This window comes from Gracilinanus agilis, chromosome 1 (assembly GCF_016433145.1).
Source record: "Gracilinanus agilis isolate LMUSP501 chromosome 1, AgileGrace, whole genome shotgun sequence".
Classification (NCBI taxonomy): domain Eukaryota; kingdom Metazoa; phylum Chordata; class Mammalia; order Didelphimorphia; family Didelphidae; genus Gracilinanus; species Gracilinanus agilis.
Window position 1 is genome coordinate 191,441,957 of NC_058130.1, and position 18,709 is coordinate 191,460,665.

The window sequence follows — 18,709 nt, forward strand, 5'->3', positions numbered from 1 at the left end:
TTTTTAAACTTGTATCTGTTTACCCAGCACTTGGCTTAATAAATGTGTGTTGACTGACTTCTAAAAATATTCACATTCAGTTTTCCCTCATGTTTTTCTGTTTATACAAGTAGTTAGGGCTCTGTATTAAGGGGCTATGCGAACTGCCCCAGGGCACCCCTTGAGCCATACCAAGTAGGTAGCAGCAGCAAAGTGGTGATCTTCCCTGGCTGAAGTTGTGATAACCTTGAAGATCAAAAGTATTCCATCATCTCAAGCATTATGAATACCTAACAACTGTTTCTTTGAACCTGGCTTTGGCTTCTGAATTATACTTTTCATCAGGCTTTCCCTCTTTGGTTCTGTTTTAGGTCATTTAATGTATGATATAGAACCCCATCTCCTAACCCTCCAGGGATGATTAAGATACCTTAATAATGCTCTGACAAGTGGAAAGAGGGAGCCCAACAAGGCTGGTGCCATTAATGGACATGATTTGGTCCCCGATATTTAGCTTTCCCGATTTCTCAGCTGGTCCTCCATGCATCATGTTGGCTATGATCACTGTCGGCAGGATGGATCCCCAGCCAGATTCCACAATCACCACACCTAGGATTTCACCCTTTTGTTTTTCTATAAAAACCTGAAAGGAGGAAACACATAAAGCTTAAATTAGACACTATCTGTGATAGGAAACTATAAGGTCCTTCTTTACCTTCTTCACTTTAAAAAATTATTTCCAAATTGCTTGCTCCCTTTTCTGACATCCTATTATAGACTTAGTTCCAAATGATGTCAATTAATAACATTCATTTCTGCTCCCTTCTTTCTTTCCTTCCTCCCCTCACTCCCTTCTTGCCTTCCTCTCTTCCTTTCATAACTCTCCCTTTTTTGACAATGATGTCAATAACATTAATTTCTGCTCCCTTCTTTCTTTCTTTCCTTCCTTCCTTCCTCCCTTCATTCCCTTCCTGCCTTCCTCCCTTCCTTTCATAACTCTTCCTTTTCTGACATCCTACAGATTTAGTTTGTTTCAAATGGTTTATCACTTAATAATATTCCTTTCTTCTCCCTTCCTTTTCTTCCTTCCTTCCTTCCAGAAAAAAAAATATTCCCCTCTGTGTTAATTTATATATTATTTACTAGAAAGAGTTTGAGAAACTCTTACATCTGTCCCCACTTACCTAGTAAATGCCAGATACTTTTCTAAATGTTTTATCTGACATTCAATAAATGGTTACAAATGGCAACATGAGTTGGTTGAAAGAATGTTAGGGGGCAGCTAGGTGGCTCAGTAACTAGAGAACTTGGCTTGGAGTTGGGAGGATCTGGGTTCAAATTTGACCTCAGACACTTTCCTAACTAAGTGACCCTGGGCAAGTCATTTAAACTCACCTGCCTGATATTTATTGCTCTTATGTCTTGGAACTGATAGTATCAATCCTAAGCCAGAAGGTAAGGATTTCAAGTAAAATATAATAACAAAAAAGAAAGAATGCCAAATCTGGCCTTAAGAGAGACTTGTGTTTGAATGTGGCTCTCACGTTTACTAGTGGTATCTCTGTTCCCTCATTTGCAAAGTGAAAGAGAGTACAAGAAAATAGAGGCTCTGACTCTTGACATGTACAGGCTCTGTGACCCTGGATGAGTCATTTAATTTTTAGGGACTCTATAGCAAGACTGTGATTTGTAGAACAGCTGCTCCTTTTGCATTGGCCTAGAGAGCTTCCTATAAAATGAAATTAAAGTGTGGGCCCTAAAATAAGAGGACATAATAATGCTTGCACTGGGTGGTGTAAGGGATAGAGTACTGTACTTAAATTCAAAAAGGCCTGAATATGGCCTTAGACACTCACTAGTTGTGTGACCTTGGGCATGTGATTTAAACTTTCTTGGATTCATATTCTTCATTTGTAAAATGGAAATAACAATAGTACCTACCTCTCAGGGCTGCTGTGAAGATCAAATGGGGTAATATTTGTAAATAAAGCGCTTTGCAAACCTTAAAGTGCTTTATACATGCTAGCTGTTATTACTGTCTTATTATTGTGAAGAAAATGCTTTGCAAATCTTAAAGATTACCACATAAATGTGAGTTGCTGTTGACTCATCAAATGTCCACTGTGCATAACACTATGCTAAATGCTTAAGCAATATCTGAGGTAACGCCACATGGTAACTGCCGACTATTTCTGAAATTCTTAAACTTTCCAACAAATTGTTTAATCCGTGTCAACTTTTGTAGTGAGAGGCAGTGACACATGATGATTATAGAGCTGGTTAGTTGGGAAGACCTAGGTTCAGATCCTGTCCTGATCCATATCGGTTTAAATTAACTTCTCAGTCAACTCTCTAAGAGCTCAATTGGAAGATCGGGTGTAGACCTCCATTACTAGAGGGATGTTCCCAATTTGCATCTCTCTATACTAAAGAAATCACAGGTCTATTTCCCCCATTTCCCCTTTAATCCCCCAATAAATTATCCCAATTCCAAAAAAAAAAAAAACAACTAGGAATCATTAGTTTATCATCTAGAATAGGGATGGCTAATAGAGACGCCACAATCTAAATATGGGCTTAAAAACTGGGAAGAGGAGTGAACAAAGGGAGAAGGGACATCATAATGACTTTTCTGGGGTCAGGGAAAAGGGGTTGGGAGTCAACTTTGGTTACCCAAAGCCCACACTGTCAAGGAAGATTCCGACAAAAAATCATGACAAGTTTTCCCTAAATCTGGACTTGATCTTTCTGGCCTCTCTTCATTTGCATGGACTTTCTCTAGGCAAAATGGTCTTACTTGCTGCTCCCTAAACACACCTTGTGCTTTCTGACCTTCTAGGCTTTTGCTCACAGGGTTTCTCTGCCTGATATACCAATCCCATTCATTCTTCATTTTTCTACATTCTACTCATCTTTGAAGACCTAGCTCAAATTTCATCACCACTTTAAGGCTTTCCTTAATCACCTTACCTTGAAGTGATTTAACCTCTTGCTAGCACTTTTGATCTATTTGTACCATTCATCTAATAATGACCCATTGTCTTCAACAACTACAGGCTGTTCTACAAATCTTGGGGCAGGTTTTACAACTGCCCAAAGACTTTTAGGACACTGTCTTTTAGGCAACCCAGCTGTTCATACTTCATTTATCTAATTGATGAGAAAAAAGGAGACATGGTCTTATTTTATACTCTTTTGTATCAACCCAGTAAATCGAGCTTAGGGCTTTAAGGTGTTCTTTGGATCCTAGATTAAAAAAAAAAAAAGGTAGGCCTCATTCTGGGTACCCATTGGATCTAGGTTTAAAAAACAAACATATGCCCCATTCTGTGTCCCCATTGGACACTCCACTCCCTTTTCTCCCCACTCCTGAGGAGTGGAACATCATTTTGTCCTCCATTTCCCACCCAGTTTTCATGGTGCTCAGGCTGGAGGTGGAAGGGATACCTACATCTTTGCAATTTTCAGACTTTGAGAAGTGGATCAGGTCGTCGTTATACATGTCTTGAGTATTGAGCAAGTCGCTGTATTCCTTCTGGCTGAGATCTTCCGGGTTGATTCCATTTGCTCTCAGGAATTCCTGGTAGGCCACACTAAAGGCTTGACCAATAGACTGCGCAATCAGCTGAGCCTAGGAGTAGCCAAAGAAAGAGAAGAAAAGCCACAAAGGTCAAGCACTTGCCAATGCAATGACTGGCCTGACTGATCAGGGAGAGAGAGCTTCTAGAACTTTTCCCCATAGGCATGACTTTTAGATGTTCTTTGCATTTGTTTTCAATCTTCTGGGTCTTAAGGATCATAGGTCAAAAACCAGAGACCCCTCCCCACCCAAGTCCAACCAGTGATTTGCCTAAAGTCATACAGACATAGTCATCCTAGGTGGAATCTGAACCCAAGTCCTCTAGTTCCAGAGTTGTTATTTAATCCTATGGTATCACTGCTGATTTGTAATAATTAAAAAGCAGCATAGTAGAAGGAAAAAACATTGGTTCTGGATTCAGAACCTAATTCCTAGTATCCATGTAGCCTTAGATCAAGCCTCTTATTTATCCTACGCCTCAATTTCCTCATTTTTAAAATGAATGTGTTGGACGAAATGGCTTCTGAAGTTCTTTTTAGCTCCAGATCTACGATTCCCCCATAATTTCCATCCTTTCCTTCCCTACCACCCTCTGACCTCTAGTCACAAGAGCTAGAAGACATTGTGCCTCTCTCATCTCTCACTTAGAGAAACAAGATTCCAGGATATGATGAACAAATGCCCTTGCTTATGTAAGGGTTCAGATGGGCATTTTAAGGGTCTCATTTCATTGGTTAAAGAAATGTGTCTTGGAGCACAAATACATCCCCTGGGGGAGCTTTTCTGATTGTCATGAATGGAAATAGCCAGCCAGCTCACCCCCTGGGCCTCCTGAAAGCATGGGGGTGATATTTACTCTATCACCTACTGTTTTCTTCATTTTCCTTGCTCCTTTCTCATAAGAATACAGGAAGGAAATGAAACACATTAAAAAAAACCAACAAAACAAACATAAGCCTGGAGCAAGGTAAAGGTGAGTAGATTTTAAATGAAAAAAAGACAGGAAACAGAAGATCCAGACCCTCATGCAAAGGCTTCCTTTCACAGAAATTTGACAGTGAATGCAATCATTAAGCCAGCATGTAGACTTAAGCTGAGGAACTCAAGGTCCTGAATTTTAATTATTTTCTGTCTCTAGCTATTTCATCAGTCTTCTCCTAGTATATTTTCTTTACAAATGAACCAGGGGCAAGGAGAAGAACTTTCACCTGAGGCCTACCTAATCCCATCATCTTGGTGGTGTTTTAGGTGAAGAGAGAGGGGAAGGGAGCATCTAGGTGGCCCAGAGCATGAAGCCTGTAGTGGAGAGAACTTGGGTTCAAATCTAGCCTTAGATATTTCCTAGCTGCATGACCCAATCCCTTAACCTCATTTGCCTAGTGTTTGTACCTCCTGTCTTAGAATAGTCACTGATAGAAAGTAAAGGTTTAAAAAGAAAAGAGATTAAGTGGGAGGCAGTGAAGAAGGTAGTGGAACATATTAGATGAATCCCTAGACTTTAAGTTGGGAAGTCCTAATTTTGAATGTTGCCTGAGATCCTTATTAGCTTTGTGATCCTGAGCAAGTCACTTTAATTTCTCTGAGTTTCAGGTTCCTTGTCTCTAAAATGAGGGGGGTTGGACTAATGGTCATCTGGGGTCTCCTCCAGCTAAATTTATGCTTATATGATCCTGTGAGAGCCCTAGTAATAAAAATCATGATAAAGATGCTAACTAATGCTAAGGTTTCCGGTAACTCTGGTCCCCTTTCAAAAAATAACCTTTTCTAGTTAGGAGTACTAAACACCTGGAAAGAAGCTTTGTTTCCCCACGAGAAGAACATTTATTGGAAAAGAAACCTATTCTTTTTTCAGAAAGTCAAGCAAGTAGGCCACCAGAGTTAATTTTCCTGTGCTTCCCCCCCTCTACAGGTTGCACGGTTTATACATTGCATGATGCACTTAAAAACCCAACATTTTCCCATCATTAACAGCACTGACATAACTCTTCCTGATTTGTTCCAGAGCTGTGAAATCCAAATCCATTTCATGGATATGAAAGCCTCATCTGAAAGATAAAACCAGAGACAGGAGGCCTGCCTCAGAGCCACTAAGGATTTAGAAATGGCTCCTGTTACTCCATTATCATACTGTCCAATGCATGGAGAAACAGTTAAACTTAAGAAACATTTATCAAGGGATGAGCGGTGGGTATCTAAAGATAAAAAATGATGAAGGATAAGCAACCTGGTCAAAGTTTCCATCCAAAGCCATACAAATTCTTCTCTCAGAAGGGAACTTTAAAAGGAGGGAAAGAAGCACATAAAATAAAGAAATGGGTGCCATTCCTTCTTGTTTTCTTTTCTTCTCCTTCTCCAAACTCAGGCTTCCCAGACACCATTTGGAGAGAGACATGACTTTCTAGTTGTGTCACCCTGGGCAAGGCACTTAACCCAAAATACCTAACCCTTATTGCTCTTCTGTCTTAGAATTGATATTTGTACGTAAGGGTTTAAAAAAAAAGAAGAGAGATATGACTTACTCAGATTGCTTATATGAGCTGGGAATCCTATTCTAAAACCTATTCCAAATCTTCCAGTGAGAGAGAGAACCATCTGCCAGGTCTTAGTATTTTCTGTTCTGGCGAATCCTAAAGACCTCTAATGATCATCCCATCCTGATTCTATGGCTTGCACAGCCCAGGCCACTGCCATCTGACTTGCTGGTGTCCACTTAGCATTTGTAGGCATTGCCATCTGCCTTGCTTTGGTACCTTTGGGATTTATGAGCTTCTCCATCTACCCTGCAGCTGAACTGTCTTTTATGTGTTGTCTTCCCCAACTAGAGAATGAGCTTGAAAGCAGAGGCCATCTCTATTTTTTTTTTGTATCCTCACTGCTTAATAAAGGTTTTTTCATTCATTCTAATCTCTGCTACAAATGAGATAAGAAAAGGGACTGGACCTGTGCTTTTACTAGTAATAGGGAATTCCCAGATAAGGAAACTCCCTCTACCAATGGACCTTCTCTGCAACTAATAGTCTAAAAGAACTACTAAGGGTTGTCCCAAGTCTTGGGGAAGCTTTAAAAATTGCTCCAAGACTTTGGGGACACTCTATGTTTTAAGCTTGTATTATTACTCAGCCGTTCATACTTTTTTATCTTTTCAATTAGATTTTAAGTTCCCTAAAGACAAGGTCTTGTTTCATATTCCTTTGCATCCATAGTGAGACTAGCTTAGAGATTTAGAGGTGTTCAGTAAATAATATTTGGATCCCAGGTTAAAAAAAAGGACATGCCCCATTCTGTGTACACATTCTTCCCTAGGATGCTCTACCCCATTTTCTCCCCACTCCCCAAGAGTGGTATCACATTTTGTCCTCTACTTCCCACCCAATTTTCATGGTACTTAGCCTGGCGGTTAGAGATGTGCCTACATCTCTGCCATTCTCAGATTTGGAGAAGCGGAGAACAGTGGAGTCAAACTCAAATAGAAATGGAGGCCATTAAATGGTACTTAGGGCAGCTAGGTGGTGTACTGGATAGAGCAACTGGCCTGGAGTCAGGAGAACATGAGTTCAAATCCAGCCTAGCTATGTGGCCCTAGGCAAATCACTTAAGCCTGTTTATCTCAGTTTATCATCTGTAAAATGGGAATATACTGGAGAAGGAAATGGCAAACCACTCCAGTATCTTTGCCAAGAAAAGTCCACGGACTTTTGGTCAGACATGATGAAACAACAACAAACTGTGGATAAGGATTTCAGTGAACAGTATATTGACTTAGAAAGCTACATATTAACATTATCTATGTTCCATTGTATCTTTATTTATTTTGTCACATATATCCCCATTCCATTTCTAGGTATGTTCGACACCTCTGACCTAACAGCCCTGAGAGGTCAGGGTCACAAAGCCAGTATGTTTCAGAAGCAAAATTCAAATGTAAGTCTTCTTGACTCTGAGGCCAGCTCTTTATCCACTAAGCTTCACCATGTCAATTCCACGTTTCCTAAAAAAGTATGGAGAGCCTGGGATTTCATCCGGAGGTAAGAAGTGTACATTTTTGTGAAGGGAAAGAAAACTAGATGTCAATAGGAAGGAGAGAGAGCACGTTTAATGGGGAGAGCACCTGGCTTAGAAGCTGGTGATTCCTGACTTCTGTTGGCTTGATTCCAAGATTTACCACTGATTACCTCTGTTGTTGCTGATTGTCCTTTGCTTTTGAAAAAGAGCAAGGATTTCTTGGGGTGATAGCTTGACTTGCATGTGAATTGGACTTAGGTGAGGCAGAACTGCTCCCTCTGTTAACCCTTGAGCAAGACACTTAGCTCCCAGAGCCCAAATTTTCTCAGATGAAGGACCAAAATGAGATGATTTTTTAAAACCCTTTCCTCATTTGAAATTCTGTGGCTCTAGAGAAACAAATTGGGATGTGTGGGAACCAGCAGAGAGCTGATTGTTAAATTTTAGCTGTGAGCATTTACATCTCAGAAATCAGCAAATGCTGTTTCATTGGTTATCTAGAATAGATAAAAGGAAGTGATGGAGAAAATGTTAATAATGCAGAATAAATTTAAAAGTGTGTTGTGAATATTTTTTAGGGGGTGGTGCCCTAAATTTTAGTAAACATTTACTAAAACATCCCTGAAATAAATACTCTTTCCTTTCATCTCAGTTCAACATCACTAGAAGAGGAAATTCTTTGCCCAACTATACCACTAGCCCCCTAGAATCAAAAATCAAATCAGTCCTTACATCTTCAGATTCAAAAACATGGCAGATCATTTTGTATTGCCTCTTCCCATCCTGAGATGGATGAGAGGCTTCCACATTGTCTTGGGAATTGGAACGGGGCATTCGCCTACGGGCCATCAGCACAACAATATTCCCAATGTCTGCAATGTAGGAAATGGTCCTCAGAGGGTGATCCATCATTGTTTCCTAGAAGCAAAGTGGGGAGAGAAGAAAAAGGCTATGATCAGGGACCAGAACATGGAGGATACAGGCTCTATCTAATTGCACCTGTCTCAGATTTGTGCTTTTCTAAAATTTCACACATGAAGGTTTGTGAATAACAGCTTTAAAATAACACTCAGTATAGGGAGAGTTGTGTTGAACATAAAGACCTAGTTTCAGATTTATGTACACCCTTTCCTTGCATTCTGAATACTCCCTTAGCTTCTCCCCAAGAGTGGGGGACCAATTTATGGCAGATGAAAAGAAAAATGAATTTAATTCATTTTTACAACCAATGTAACCTATGTGGGAGATTTTAAAAAATAAACAAAAAAAGTAGCCAAGTTGAGCTGCTTGAATCTATGGATATGAATTTAGATATTTTAAGTGAAGGAGTTCTCAAACTTTTCTGTGTCAGGGACTTCCTTTGGCAGCTATTGACCCAATATAGGCAGAATAATATTCTTAAATCTATAAAATATACTGAGGATTACAAATAAAACAATTATATCTAAATATAGATATTAATTTTTTAAATTCATAGATAACAGGTCTTAAAAACCTTTACTTTAAGCTTTGGGATGAATATTTGACATGCTTTCTGTGCTTTTAAAATATTTCCTTAGTTCTTAAAAAAGGTCCAAAACCTTTTTTGGTGTGATAGCCCAAAAACTTAATTCCAGTAGAATGGAGAATTTCCGTCTAAGATATTTGCAGGAACCCTATGCCAAGAGTAGGCTAAGTTTTGCAAGTCACAATTCTGCCAATTGTGCTCCATGAAAAGGTATTGCCTATCTATACCTGTGTGTCTGCATTCAAGACTTTTATTCTCTGGGTAGAGATGAAGAGATCCACTTCTGTCATGGGTTGGGATTCTCCTTCAGGAGCCTGAAAGAAGCACCAAGAGGCATATTAACTCACCTTTGCAATCATGCATCTCTAAGAAATAGATTGGTCACAAACAGGGGAACCAAGACACAGTCACCAGAACAGCAATGCGGAAAATATATTAGAGCTTGCAAAAGCAGAAAGGGAGACAAAGGTATGGAAGCTGAGGCTGTAGGCATGAAAGTGAGTTAGAATCATCATATTATATGACTGTTGTTTTTAGAGTTAATTCCCCTTGTTCTTCCCCCAATAGAACAGTGTGACCCACTGCAGCCAGAATGAATTATATAAGCATTCTATAGAAAAAAGAAATGATTCCAATCCTCATTTGAATGAGAAGGGCACTTTCAGCCAGGCTACCTTGACACCAGCAGCCCAGGGGAACTTCAGGTTGATTCCAAGCCTGGGCTGCTGGAGAAAATGTTGACAGGAGGTGCAAATCAAGATGTTTCAATGCAGTTCTGGTAAGAAGGTCTTCAGGATCATACAACGGCAACAAAAATCATTCTAGCAACAACCCACTCCAGAAGTTATACAATTTATAAAGATATAGACCAAAATGCCTGTGCTGTTGAGATTAGGCAAGTAGTTAATAGGCACTAGAAGCTTCATACACAGAACTCCTCAATTGGGATTATCTCTGGTCTTAGTCATGAATGTTTTGTGCATGTGTGGGCATCTATGGGTACTGGCAAATTTTTTTTTGCATCCAGCAATTTGACATATCCACAATTTGAACTAAACCTCCATATGCTGAAATGTGAAGGGAAACTTTTTTGGGGAGGGCTAAGCTGTCGAATAGAATCAAGTCCTTTTCATACCAATCCTGTTTAATAAGTAGAAAACAAGGGGGCTACTACTGCCTGATCCAATGAGTATTTCCAATCTTTGCCCTGTCATTCATTCTTGACTCTAACGTGAAATGACAAATGACAAGCAACTGAAAATGGCCAGTTTAGGCAACTGATTTTATTTTTTTGGTAGAAATGCTGGTTTTATATGGAGACTGAAAAGTAAATCTGAACAGAAACTTGCTGGATGCAGAAAATAAAAACAAAATAACACAAAAGAGGAAGAAAAGCAAAATTAAGAAAATGAAAAAGACAGGCATAACACCAAGCTGATGAGTTTGTAGTACTGCACCTTCTTTCTGCTTTTGGCTAATTTCTGGGCCATCTGCTTAGCATGGAACAAACAGAGACAGGAGAATGGTTAGAGAAGGATTTGTAGAGACTCAAATTCAAAGAGGGAGATTTGCAAACTAACAACAGGGACTTGGCCTATCATCCTGTCTACTTGGATTTGAGGAAGATAAGGCTAGCCTCAAAACATTTAATTCAGAAGAGAGTCTGTTTTCTAAGGTTGGAATCAGTAGCAAACACTGAAGCAATCGCTCAGGTTCTTCCTCATGTCACTAGCCATAACATATCCAGGATTAGTTAATATTTTTTTCTTCCTTATAAGAAACATGTTGTAAAGGGCTCTCTTTGATATTTTATAACTCTGTATATACCAGTCCTGCACAAATGATTACCAAATTAACAAAAAATCTGAAGACACTGCTGCCTCAAAGTGATGGGACTGCCATCTTGGTTTGGTACTCACCTGGTAGGAGAGCTCATTTTAGTTCCAGCAGGAAATCTCTGCTTCATTAATTAATTAATGGTTTGCTGGGCTGCCTTATATGGAGAGACATGATAAGTAAGGCATCATATACCACTTCCTAGGCATTGGAAGGCCTGAAAAACTAGCAGACCCCATATCCTGTCCTTGCTAAACAGTTTTCATTAATGCTTTTAAGTAAGTTCATGATGAATGTTTTGCTCTGAAAGAGTTTGAAGGCAGCAGCTGTAAGGTTACCCCCTAAATGCTATTTAATTATGGTGTAATCATTTTTGTATCTAGTGAGTAATTTTCCTCAGGTTGTGTATCACATTACAACTTGGTGACCCTAGGATAATTGCTAGGGAAAGTCTCACCCTGTGCCTGCTAAGATTCTCACATTAAGTCACTATTCCTGGAATTTGGTAGGGAGTTTTCTTCTTTTTAACTCTGCAGTGGTTGTGATAATCCAGGACTGATTGCCCAATGCCCTACAACAATTCACCAATTTCCTTTGACATAAAAACTTATTTGATGTCCTGAAGAAGCAGATGCCAGTAAAGTTCCATGAAGTGAGATATGCAATCACAGCAGGAGTGTCCAAAAAACATTGGGGGGGGGTTCTCCTCAGAACAGATCAGAAGGAAAGTGGATCAAATGTACAAATGAATTAAGCAAAAGGTACTTTCAAATAATTCACATAAGGTTTATTTTATTTTATACAGTTAGAATAATACCATCTCCAGATCAGGTTTGAAATCCTAGTGATTTAGAACAAACTTACATTTATGATTTGGATAGAATATTGTAAAAGATAAGCTGGCCTGAAGCCTGAATTATAAACTGGATTAAAGGAAGTAGTCCATAGAAAGCATAATGAGAACATGCATTATAAAATAAGAAAAAGCAGCATCCATTTAAATCCTTATGTTTTATGTGATTAATTAGGGCCTATTACCCAGCTGGTTCTTGAGTCACCTAAGTAAAATGGAAAATTACATATTTAACCACAGCCACACTGACTTCCATTCTGCAAACAAACTGCAGATCTTAGGAGAAAGTTTTTCTTTTCTTTTTTTTAAACTTAAGTCACATACTTAAGGATGGAAAAATGTCAGACCTTTTCAATAAATGATGAAAGGCAGGTATATCAAAAGTATCTGGTTGAGTAACTAACCATGCAGTTGTCAAAAGGATGCCTTCTAAAATGTGTAGACCAAAGAAAGCCAAGATATAAGCCATGAACTTAGACCAGGGTCTTTTAATTTATGCTTCATGTTATTAGAAAGAATGGAGAAATATAGATTGTCATCAACATAGGGCAAGAGGTATTATCAAACCTGAACCAATCTGCAGAAAAGATGGCTCCTCTTTTTTTCCTTTTTTTTTCTTTTGAAGGGGAGAGAAAAACCTTACCTACTGTTTCCCAGCTTGGTGGGAATATGGACAGATAAAAACAAGAATGTGCAGAAAAGCAACATTGATCAAGAGGAAGAGAGGGCAAGGAGGGAGAGTATGAATAAAAAAAAAGTCATAGTGGAGGAAAAGACACCATGGTTGTACCTTTGTCTCTGAGTTGAAAAATGGTTTACAGTGTGGAGAAGGCTACTTGGGATCAAGGAGAAACACGGCTACCCTTCATCACTTCATAAATAACATTGCTATTGGTTTTTTCCCCTCCTTAACCCAAGAAAAGAGGTTCCTCTTGGTGATTCTTCCTGAAAGCATCTAAGTGATTCTCAAAGAAAATGATCCCTTCTCAAACCAAGCCAAGGGAATACCTATGGCAGAAAAAGGCTAATAACATCCAGAAAGCCTGACCCTGGAAGGTGGTAAGAGCATTCTCTCATTCCCACACAGCTAAGATACTGCTCATTCATGTCTCTGAAATGGTCATACTTGGGCAAGGAAAGAAATGAGCTTCATTAGATTGGTCCCTTTTTTTCCTCTGCTTTGATTATGTCAAAAGATGCAGTGGAAGAAAGTCCACTAGACTTGGAATCTGGAGACCTAAGCTTGAAACCAGGCTCCACTTCATGTAAGCAAGCTGAGGGACCTTGGTACAGGTCACCTAACCCCTCTCAGCCTCAGTTTCCTCATCTAGAAAAAAATGAGGGGAAATAATATTTGTCTTATATGATACCTTATAGGGCAAGCACTTTGTAAACCTTAATATATTATAATATTTTATATTTAATCATATTGAATTATATTTAAGTGAGCTGTCAGTAGACATAATATCATATGATAGGGTCTGAACCTATCATTTCATTGATACAGAATGAGAAAACTCCTCCCTAATTTAGGTCAGAACCCAAAAGGCAGCTAAGTGGTATAGTGGAGAGAGTGCTGGACCTGGAGTCATAGAGTCCTGAGTACAAATCCATTCTCAAACACTTCCTAACTATGTGATCCTGGGCAAGTCACACACCTTCTGTCTTCCTCAGTTTCCTCTACTATAAAATGACAATAATAATAGCACTTATCTCCCAGGGTTTTTGTAAAGATCAGATGAGATAATATATGTAAAGCATGGCATCTAGTACATAATTGGAACTTAATAAGGGCTTGTTCCTTTTTTTGAAACTTATGAAACTTAATCTTAAAGTTGTCTAGAGTATCTGACTTGCTCAGGATCACAAAGACAGTATGTGCCAGAGGTAGAACTTGAACCCAGATCTTCTTGGCTTTGAGGCTGGCCCTCTGTCTACTACACCATAATAACTCTCAGTATTATTAGTAGCAATAATATTTTATTATATTATTATTCATCATCATTAATTTTCTATTAACAGATTTGTAAGAAAAAAGATTTTCTTAGTAACAATAACATAAATACAAAAATTGATTTCCACTAGTGAGTTGCCATTTAATTTGGCCAGTGCTACATGAGTGTAATGTGGAGATAAGAGTAATAATAAGGATGAAAATCTGTTTCAAGGTCAAAATCTCCACTCTGATGGAGTGTGTTTGTTCTAGCTGATAGATCAGGGATATCCAGGTCACAGCATGAAGCAGAGCAAAGCAGCTCCTGAATCACACTAAGGTTAACCAGGTAATTGTAATTAGCTGCAGGATAAACAGCTTCCTGCAATCTGAGGCAACATGGAAGGGTGTATTGGCTGGCTGGGAGGGAAAAAAAAAGAGGGTAACTTAGAAAATATTCTGGGGTTTGTTTTTTATTTTTCAGAGATTTTTTGTCATCAGTTCAGCCAATTAATTAAGACTACTGATGAATGGATTTTTAAAAAAAGTCAATAGTCTTTCCTCTCACTTTACGTAAGTTCTACCGTTTAAGTCCTAGGGCACAAATGCTTCCTGCTGGTGCTTCTATCCAAGCAGTCTGAATGGCTCTTAAACACTCATTACTGAAATGTCAACTGGGAAGTACAACCCCTTCCTGAGAGACTGGTGCCTTTGAGGTGTGTCTGTGTATGCCAATGCAGGATTTCCCTTGGATATGTGGCAACTTCAAACATCCCAAGGTCCAAATGTACATATTTTCATATGTTGATATTCTCGATGGCTCCAAAAATCTACTCAATTATAAAGTAGGCATTTTTGGATATACTAGTCTTCAAGTTAGAAAAACTAAAGGCTGGGAGTAAGCTCTTTTAATCTTAAAAAAAAAAAAAGAATTTAAATGGATGTAAAAGGAATGAGGTAGAAAATACTTAATGGAAGGCAATGCTTTTATATAAACAATATGATATTTCTGTGTCATTAATGAATTAAATTTACCATTCTACAAATAAGTAATTAGTCTAGAGAAAATTGCTCTAAGCAAATACAACTAGATCCTGGTAAGTGTGAATTCTCTGAAGTGGTCACATTATGCAAATTCACAGCGGATATTCCATTAGGGTGGAATCGGTGATCATATTTTACATAATTATTGCTTTGAATAATGTGGATCAGAATACAGATGACCCCTTGGAGGGTGGAATTCCTGTCTGGCACAAATCAAGACCTAGCTGTATTCCCACCCTCCAACTCCCTGAAAATTCTGAATCCTAAATAGGTCGAAAATATCTTTTTAACCAGATGCTCTTCATTGCTGTGTTTCTGGCTTGACAGGGCATTCATTCTACTTCATGTTCATGTGGCCCATGAAACTTTGGGATGTCAACCCTGTGAAAATGTAAAGTAAATTTTCTGATCACGTGTTTAGTAGCTGAATGTAGTTCTTTTTAAAAAGGACAAAATTAATACTCCAATGAAGACCACTGAGGAAATAAGAAAAAAATAAAAAGAGAATATCTATTAAAGCTTGGGATCTATCTTCTGATACCATTGTAGTCCAATATTCTAAAGGTTCAAGTTATGTTTAACTTGTAGTCTAGGTAAAAGTCAGAAGGTGTTTATTTTATGCACATGAATACTTAGGACATCTGGAAAGTATAAAAAGGTTCTAACTTGAGGGAAGCAGTAAGTGATGCCTTCTCAATTCTGGTATAGTGCAAAGAGAACTGGATTTGAAGTTGGAAGACCTGGGTTCCAATCCCAGTTTTGCCACATAGTACCTGTATGACCCTGGACAAGTCACTTCAGTTAAGTCAGATGGCAAAGTAGCCACAGTACTATGTCTGGGGTCAGGAAGACCCAAGCTCAAATCCAGCTTCAGACACTTTAATAGTTATGTGACCCTGGCAAGCTACTTACCCTCTGTTTATTTCCATTTCCTCAACTATAAAATGGAGATAACAGTACCTACCTTGTGGGGCTGTTGGGAGGATTGAAACAATATTTGTAAACTGCTTAGCACAGTGCCTGGCACATAGGCATTACTATAGAAATGCTTATTCTCCTGCCCTCCCTCCCCATGACCTTAACTGCTCTGGCTCTCACTTTCTTCATTTATATAAAATAAGGGCAGTAGAGTAAATGACGCTAGGAAGAGAGCCAACAAGCCTAAAATCGTGATGGGTGCTCAGACCTAAAAGATGCCAGTTATACTTCTTTAAATCAGTAATCATAAATTAAGTACTTATGATATACGTAGTCATCTTCCTTACTTAACAGCACTTTGACCTGCTAATGATTCCCCCAGGAAATTTCCTTTTCAGTACATCCTCCACTTAGACGAAGGCAGGAGAACATTCTATCCCTTCTTCCTCTGGGATCATTTGGTCCTTATCACAGAATACCTTGCATAATTCCTAGGTCCCTTAAACTGTGTTTCTTTGTCTCCTCTTCCAGAACCTAAGTTCTGTGGGAACAGGGACCTTTTGTAATTTGGTGGGATGGTGCCTTGCACATTAAATGCTCATTTTAGGGGCATTAGTTCAGTGATGGTTTCAGCACTGTCTCTAACTCCTCAGTTACTGCCTTCTGTCTCTCCATCCTTCTCCTTCCAGAGTTACCATGCAAGTCCCATGGTGGGCCTTGAAGAATGTGTCTGAGGAAGAGAAAAGTAAGAAGGAGAAGATGGGTAGCCAAGTTTCCCGAGTGGCCTAAAAAATGCACCTCCAAGAGGAGAAAGCTTCAAGTTACCATTCTTCCCTGCAAGATTCAGGTCTAATGTTTTATTAAAATGAAAGATTAAACTCTTAGCAGTTACAAAGGTAGATATAAATGATTGTTCCTCTCGGATGTAGGGGATTATCTCAGGGATATCTTCCCTAATGAAATTAGTTTTTGGTTCTCATGGTTAAATGTTTTGGGCTATGATTTATTTCTCAAGGCTTAGATGAAAACAAAATTCATTACTAAATATGAGGAACCAAATCTACTCTGTGTAAATCACTCTGCTACTCACTACCCGAGTCTGATACCACCTGCAAAACCAAAATGCATAAGAACTCAACAAAAATTAAATTTTCAGGCACTGGTTACAATATTCCCTCAATCCACTTCTCTTCCAGATCCTCTCAGATTCAGTAATGAGGATCTGTCCTAAGGGACTGCAGGGTTATAACTGGCTCAGACCCTTGAGTTTGACTAGAAAAGGTACTTATGTTGCTGAAAACAAACGTCCCAAAGAAGGGATGAATCCCCCCCTACCCCTGGAACAACATACCACAGCCCCTCACCTTGATTCTGCTGACGGCTTCCTGTGCCTGCATCATTCGAACATTCTTGGAGGGGGTTTTGTCAGAAAGCAGCTGGGTGGAGCCAAGATAATTGGCTGCAAAAATGATGCCATCGATCAAGTCTTCGGGATCACAAGGTCCTGGAACTATAATACAGAAAACCACAGCTATGAGAAAAGTCACATTCTGATGGAAGCAGGCAGAACACAGACTGCTCAATTCTATATTCCTGTTCACTATCACTGACACATTCAGACAAGTTAATAGCACATCTAGGCTTCTCACTCAGCCTGCCTACACAACTGTGTATTCAGACAAATTTGTGAAGAGGTAATCTATTTTTTTTTTCTTTGTTCTCACTAATGGGTTATTTTCAAACAGAAGTGAAGACATTTTCCCCTTTTATAGTAACTTCTCTTCTCCCATACAATTTATGCAGAGAAATGATATGAAAATTATTTAGATGAGACATAAAGTATGGTGATTATGCTTGCTGAGTGAATGCAAAACATCATTCCCTAATTCTGTACCACATCCTTATATGACTGTCTTCATAGACTGGGAGACCAATTATCCCTGAAAGGGGCACATTGATTCCAAAGAATACAGTACCTCCTCAATGGTATTCTGCCTTGATTCTGTAGGTTAATTTCACCTTACCCACCATGATAGTTCCACAAACCAACATTCCCAACATGGAGCCAAAACAGAATAATAGGCCACTGGCATTACATTTTTAAAAGGAGTACAGTCTCTTAAAAAGAAGAGTTCAAACTCTACTAATCATGGTTTACAATTAGGCCCTAATTTAAACTAAAATGTATTTGGTAAAACTCCTTTTTTTAAAGTACATCCCTTTTATATTAAACAAAAAATTGTCTTCTTTCTCTAAAGTATTTTTCTTGTCCCATATAAATCACAGAATAGAAGAACTAGAAGGGTCCAATATCTGCATTTTACAGATGAGGAAACTGAGGCCTAAGTAACATGCCTAAGGTCACACAGCTAATTAGTGGCAAAGCCATAAATGTAACCCAAGCGGGCCTCCAATTCTTTCCCTACTACATAATAAACCAATCCATTTCGGATTTAATTAAGAGTATTCAGGCCTGCTGCACTGAATAATCATATAATCACAGACTCTAAAGTTACAAGGGATTTGAAGAGTTACCTAGTTCTGAGTCCTCTGTGAAGTATAAATCTCTCTCTACAACATCCTTGATGACTCCCTCATTTTATAAGTGAGAAAACTTGCTTGCTTCCTACTCCCTTGCAAGACTCAGCTTAAATCCCGCTTTCTAGAGGAGGGCTTGCCCCACATATCTTTCTCCCCAAACTAGTGTCTTCCCTCTAAGGTGACCTTCCATTTATACTGTATATATTTCATATATATAGTTATTTACATATGTCTCCTCCATTAGATATGAGAATCTTGAGAGCAAAGACTATGTTTTTTAAATTTCCTTTGTATTCCCAGTGCTTAGCATAGTGTCTGGCACATAGTAAGCAAATAATAATGTTTGTCGACTGCCTGACTGACTTACCCAGGGTTAAAGAGCTAAGTGTCTGGGGTAGGAGGTGAACCCAATTTTTCCTAGTTTTATTCCAATTCTGCCTCCTTCTAACTCCTGCAGAACAGGCTTAGTTTTGCTTATGGGGGTGGGGAAAATAGGACAACCTTTCAAATCCTTGA

General features: G+C 38.9%; 1 protein-coding gene across 1 annotated transcript in view; it reads right to left on the minus strand.

The window, feature by feature from the left end:
- The window catches only part of APBA1 (amyloid beta precursor protein binding family A member 1), an 81,051-nt gene that overhangs the window by 21,856 nt on the left and 40,486 nt on the right, over positions 1 to 18,709 (minus strand). Inside the window, exons 4-9 of the mRNA XM_044657360.1 lie at positions 17,017 to 17,162; positions 10,526 to 10,558; positions 9,296 to 9,382; positions 8,294 to 8,479; positions 3,431 to 3,610; positions 410 to 622 (exon numbers count right to left, since the gene is read on the minus strand). Coding sequence (XP_044513295.1) covers positions 410 to 622; positions 3,431 to 3,610; positions 8,294 to 8,479; positions 9,296 to 9,382; positions 10,526 to 10,558; positions 17,017 to 17,162 — 845 coding nt within the window. The remainder of the gene's footprint in view (positions 1 to 409; positions 623 to 3,430; positions 3,611 to 8,293; positions 8,480 to 9,295; positions 9,383 to 10,525; positions 10,559 to 17,016; positions 17,163 to 18,709) is intronic.